The following is a 6365-nucleotide window of genomic DNA, read 5'->3' as shown; positions in this document are numbered from 1 at the left end:
TCGATTCAGCCGAATCGGAAGATTCGATTCTGATTCAGAGAATCGGCGCTTCGGCCATAGACACAGCTTTAAATGTTTTTTCTACATACCTTGAGGTACCAGGCATGGCTCATGAACGCTGCGATGCTGGGGGCGGATGGAGTGTCCCACAGGACCGTGGGGCAGTGAACCCAGAAGTGGACTGGAAGTAATTCCATTTCATTTCCAGGTCCTCTGGGGAGCACACAGGCCCCCCACAGCTCGGCAGTCGGCTGCGGGGGGACCCCAGGTGCCCCCCCAGACCCAGGAAGCACCAGTTGTTGAGCCAGGGGGGCACAGGGGGAATCCTGTGCGTGTTCCCTGGTGGACCCGGAAGTGGACCGGAAGTGCTTCTGGTCTGCTGCCGTGTGCGCTGGGGAACCCCTGTGCTCCTGTGGGATGCTTCATCTGCCCTGGCATCACAACATTCACGAGCTGCCTGGTACCTTGAAGTATATAGAAAAAAACATTTAAAGCGGTGTCTATGTCTGAATCTCAAAGTCAATTCGGAGGGTTTCGATTCGATTCAGAGAGATTAAAGGGTCCTTTCACTCTATTCAGATTCAGAGATTCGGCCACTGAATCGGTCCAAATCGATTCAGGGACTGAAGCTTCGCACAGCCCTATTATCTCTTCATAGAAGGCAACCAGGTTGATCAGGCATGACTTGCCCTTGGTGAATCCATGCTGATGGTTCCTAATCACCTTCTTCTCCAAGTCCTTAGAAATGGATTCCTTGAGGACCTGCTCTATGATTTTTCTGGGGACTGGGATGAGGCTGACTGGTCTATAGTTCCCTGGATACTCTGCCTTCTCTTTCTTAAAGATGGGCACTATGTTTGCCCTTTTCCAATCATCCGGGACCTCCCCCAATCTCTATGAGTTTTCAAAGATGATGGTCATCAGCTCTGAAATCACATCAACCAACTCCCTCACCACCCTCAGATGCATTGCATCCAGCACCATGAAGTTGTACACGTCCAGCTTTTCTAAATAGTTCCTAACCTGTTCTTTCATCCATCTTGGGAATTCCTGGCCTGGCACTCCTCCTCTGTTGCTAGTGCTCCATATCTGTTCTCCAGGCAAACCACTACACATGGGGATGACAGTGACTTCTTGCTGCCAAAATATACAAGCTTCTAGCTTCTTCCTTCTTGGGAGTCTGTGCACTCTTTGTTTTCTAGCACCACCTCTGGTAGTCCTTCCTCCACAGTCTTAGACGTTTCTTCCAGCATGGAATCGATCTTCATAGTGAAGGATGCTACAGAGCCTTGATACCTCCTCTTATAGCTCTCTTGCCTTCTCCCTGAGGGACACCACCAGAAGACACTACTCACATTTCAGGCACTCCCCCACCTGGCTAACACTGGAAGGAATCTGCAAGCCTCAGTCTGCGCAGCACCAAACCAGGCCTGGACAGAAGCCTCATAGGTGGAAGCAGAGAAAGAGCTGAAAGTTACTGTGGCTCTGAGATTGGGACGTTCTCCAGCCATGTCTCTGGGTCTTCTAATCTGCTGCCTCATACTTCATGCCTCTCTTTCCAAGCAGACCTTCCTTAGCAAACTTCTCTGTAGCTGGCCTGTTTGCTTTTTCCTTGATCTGAAGGGTTCCCTTTTCCCTGCAACTTCTGTCCCTTCAGCAAGCTTACAGTGAAGGAATGTGAGAGAGTTTTGAAGCAAACTCCCCCTCTCTCTGGTCTTTAGTTAAACAAGGGGCTTGTTTGGCAATGAGATGTTGTTTTAGGGTCATTTATGTGCAGTAAAATTGAATTATTTCTTTATAGTGATTCAATATTTGATTTGAAAAGACAGTACATCAGTCAGTCTCCATCAACACAGTTCTTTTATTCTAGTTTGTACTGATACAGGAATTCTGATGCACTGAAAGCCCTTCCAATATATTTTGTCAAAGAAAGCTTGCAAATTTTAAGCAGGCTATCCTGTTTTCTGCAATTAGTGCTTATAAAATCACTGCTGGGTGTTTTTGTCCATTTTAGCCTAAAGATGACCTAGTAAGAGTTCTCTGAGTCTTGAAATAGATGTCACCAAATGAACCAGACTCTCTCTATTGGGTGAAACTCACTTTGCCTGTTGTCCCACCCATTGATCTTTCAGGACAATGGGCAAAATGTTCCCACTTCCAGAGACATGCCATGGAGATTGCCAAGGGCCTGTCTCTGGAAGTGGGGAAAGCAGGGCAAGCGCTTCTGGGGCTTGGGGGGCCCCAATCCTCAAGATGTTCCTTCACGAAGTCAGCATCAATGGAGGGCAGGGGATCACCCTCACCTGGACTTCCCTGTCCCGTAGCAGGCATGGGCGTCCCATGGGATTGATGAAAGACCGACGCAAAGTACCTATTTAATAGGTTGGCTTTTTCCTGGGCGTCAGTTGTCAGTTGCCCCATCTGGTTCCGCAGGGGTCCAATGTTGCCCCTGCTTTTCCTCCGGCTCCCCACATACCTGAAAAAGGACTTTTTATTGTCCTTGATGCTCAAAGCTAATTGGAGTTCAGTTGCAATCAATCAGTTCACACCCTAATCCTGGTCTCTGCCAAGCTCAATCAATTCAATGGGCTCTCTAGCCTCATCTCTGCCCCACTGTGGATGCCAGGCTCCCTCTAGCCCTAGCTCTGCCCTGCTCCTGGGCTCTGGTCTTACCCCAGGCCTATTATATTCTCTCTGCCTTGTTCCTGGGATCTGCCCTGCTTCTAGGCTCTGGCCTTGCTCCTCCAACCTTCCCCAGTAGTCCCAATTCCAAACCACTTGTTTTCTCTAGGCAAGTCCATAGTATCCATAGAAATGGATTAGAGTGTATCCTAGGTCCTGGGAGTGCCTGCCTGGAGCAGCAAAAGAGTAGGGGCAGCTCTGGGTGCCCATGTTCTCCTACCATAAAGTAAATAGATATCTGCCACAATAAAGTAAGACAGTTTATCACTGCCTTTTGTCACGGCTATATTGTGATGTGACATAAGGTATAGATGTCTATTTTCTGTCTCTTTGTGCTGCCAGAAATTATTTTTTACAGTGGTACAAAGATGACCAAAAGCAATGTGCGTTTCCACCCTGACGGTCAAGTCTGCACCCTAAATTCGACATGTTTTGATCTGGGTTGTAAACGAGGCTTTGAGTTTTAATTGTTTGAGTTTCACTTTACTTTGTCATAGTAAATGTTACTGTCCAAAACATCTCTAGTACTATCACAGCATAGAAGCGTAACTCTTATGGGGCATGTGTTAGAGAGTTCTATTTGGGGATTAAGGGCCATTTATGGAATAATTTGTATCAAATTCAGAATCTAAGTTAAGTTGTAATAGAGATGCTTGAGCCCAAGGAAATAGTTCCTTTTTAAAGATTTTAAACTTGGTTGAAAGGATATCCAAGTGTTTGAGCTTTTTTGTATATAATTAAAGAATGAATTAAATTGGAAAATAGAGTATAGCAAAAAATTAATATTAATAACTTTAATGGTAAGAGTCACCAAAAGTATCCATGTAATAATATTCACATTGGATTGTGGCAATGACATTTTCAGCTCCCGTATATTAATTTGTTAGGAAGATATACATTTCATAATGCCTTATTAGATTTTCCAGTTGTTAAGCTTGTTGCACATTTAGCCAATGGTCACCTTTACTACCAAAGTTAATTGAGACTTGAGCATTAAAAAAATGACAGTAGCATCCATCATTCTCTCCATCATTGGTACACACGAGAATATTTTCAGTTAGCAGCATTTTTTTTAATAAAGGAAATGCATCCAAAATCTCAATAAATGTTTGTCAGGACATTCGACTGAAATGATTTCTAAACTATATTATTTTCATGAATTTTTTAGGCCTAGGAAAGCCACAAAGACTATTAAAACTGATTTTTCTCAGGCTGTTACTCTTCTGCCTTAAAAACATATATTAACTCATAACAATTTTAGAATTTCATTTCAGGTTTATTTTGGCAGGTAATTAGTTGAAGGGATTGGGGCTCTATACCGTAATCACTTTTCTCTTTTTGCTCATTTCAGGGTGGATTAATGATTGATAAAGGTGTCAAAATCACCAATGCCAGTGCTGAGGATCCAAGGGAATACCTTTGTTTGGATAACAATGCAAGGTAGAAAAAATCCTTTCCCAAATGTATGCTAAAATCTCTAAATTCTGAGAATGTTCAGAGCTTAATAATATTAAGAAAAGGGCCTAATTGTAATTTTCTTTTATTTATAGTGATTGCAACCTGTAGAATATAGAACATAATGGTTCTTCATACTTATCCATGCATGTGTTCTGGGATCAGTGGAGCATGCTGTGTGTTCCAGCAGTTTTCTGTCCTTCATAGACTTATAGAGAAATAGAGCCAGTCGGGACCCCCAGAGATCATCTAGTCCAACGCCATACCTGAGACAGGGTCATCCTTATCCAAACCATCCTATACAAATCCATTGTCTAATCTCTTAGCAGAAGTACATAGTCAATTCTGACACAATACAAGACATAAAACCCTAACCTGTCATAGGTAAAGTGGGGCCACCACAGCAAACATTGCCCTGCTGCAGGAAAAAAGGTTAACATTACAGACTCAGGAGCTCCCAGGAAGAGGACCACATCCACATGACAGAGGAAGGCAAAATCTTCCACAGTATATAGCAATCTGCCCATGGGTGAAATTCCTTCCTGATACCAAATAGGGTGATCAATCTGACCCTGAGTGGAGGACCAAGACCCTCAAGCCAGCTAGCTCTAAGTCTCAGTAGGAGCACTGGTTACTCTCTATTCAAAATCCCCAGCGTTGGCTGCAGCCAACACATAATGCCTTTGAGGAAGGCTTAAGAAAACCCTGACACATGTAGCACCAGGCAGGGCAGGAGGAATTCCCTCCTGAGCCCCTGTAGGAACCAGCAAAGCTCAGAAACATGGGAGATACCCACAGTAAAATGTAGGCATAGCTATACCTATATCATTCCCAACCAGTGGCTATCCAGCCTCTTCTTGAACACCTCCAGTGATAAGGAGTCCACAGCTTTCCTAGGCAGTCTGTTCCAGTACCTCACTGTTCTAACAGTGAAGAAGTTTTTCCTGATACCCAATATAAATCTCCTTTGCTGCAACTTCATGCCATTGTTCCATGTCCTCTCTGCAGCAAGAGGGAAAGTGTTCTCTCTCTCTTCTTTATGGCAGGCCTTTGAAGACAGCTACCATGTCCTGTCTTAAGCACCTTTTCTGCCAGCTGAACATGCCTAGCTCCCTTTGCCCTTTATCATTCTTGTTACCCACCTCTAGACTCTCTCCAATTTCTTTATGTCCTTCTTACAATATGGAGCCTGGAACTGCACACGCTTCTCCAGATGAAGTCTAACCAGTGCCAAGTAGAGAGGTACTATTACCTCCTTTGTCTTGGATCTAATGTTTCTGTTGATGCATCCCAAAATCATATTTGCCTTTTATGTGCCGCTGCATCATGGTGCAGACTCATTGAGTCTGTAATCTATCAAGACTCCAAGATCCTTCATAATAGTGCGGCCATCCAACCAGGTATTACCCACTTTGTATCTGTATTTTTGATTACTCTTCCTGAAGTGTAGCACCTTGCATTTGTCAGCATTGAACTTAATCCTGTTAGCGTCAGCCCAGCTCTCCAGTCTGTCAGGATCCTTCTGAATTGCACTCCCATCCCCCAGCATGCTCACAATCCTTCCCTTTCTGTACATTTGTCTTGTACTGGCTTTCTCACCCAGAAGCAATAACTTTTTCATCATAATTTACCATCACTGCAACAATATTTTTTTAGTTCAGTTACATTTTGAAAGTATCTTTTGATTTGCTAGACTTTCCAGTTCATCGGTCAGTGCTCTGTACCTAGCAGGAAAGACTTTAAAAGGCACATAGTGCTAGGAAATGCTCAACTGGAATCACAGCTTCATGAAAGCTGACCCTTTGAGTTGCCTTTTGAGCCTTTGAAACTCTTGTCTTAGTCTTCTGATAGGGTGTGTGTGCATGAGTGCGTGCACACCCACGCACACTTTAGCAGCATAACTTAAGGACAAGGAAAATTCTGAGGTGTGTTTTTGGGAAGGAGGTGTTGGTATTTGCTGAAGTAGGTTGCCACTTGAAAGAGAAAAGTGGATGGAACTAGGATGATAATGCACAATCACTTATTTTGAAGGGCAGGATAGTTGCCCCATAAAAACAAAGTCAGTTGGATATCAGCTGGTAGAAGAAAATTTTAGTGCTTACAACCACCAGTATTGCCTCTCTTTGACAACTATCTTCTTACTACTGTTGATCATGTATCCATTGCAACATGCTGCGTCCCAGAAGTTGTTGGTTCCCAACTATTTTCTCTTTCATGGTTCCTTTTTG

At 43.8% G+C, this 6365-nt stretch overlaps 1 protein-coding gene across 4 annotated transcripts in view; it reads left to right on the top strand.

Moving 5' to 3' along the window:
• CEMIP2 (cell migration inducing hyaluronidase 2) overlaps positions 1-6365 on the top strand; it is a 96036-nt gene that overhangs the window by 68428 nt on the left and 21243 nt on the right. For all 4 annotated transcript variants that reach the window (XM_014520067.2, XM_025204458.1, XM_006023821.2 and 1 more), the window contains exon 12: positions 4034-4122. In XM_014520067.2, the coding sequence (XP_014375553.1) occupies positions 4034-4122 (89 nt within the window). The remainder of the gene's footprint in view (positions 1-4033; positions 4123-6365) is intronic.

This window comes from Alligator sinensis, unplaced genomic scaffold (genome assembly GCF_000455745.1).
Source record: "Alligator sinensis unplaced genomic scaffold, ASM45574v1 scaffold308_2, whole genome shotgun sequence".
Taxonomy (NCBI): Eukaryota; Metazoa; Chordata; order Crocodylia; family Alligatoridae; genus Alligator; species Alligator sinensis.
Note: the sequence above shows the minus strand (reverse complement) of the source record. Positions and strands in the feature narration are given on the sequence as shown.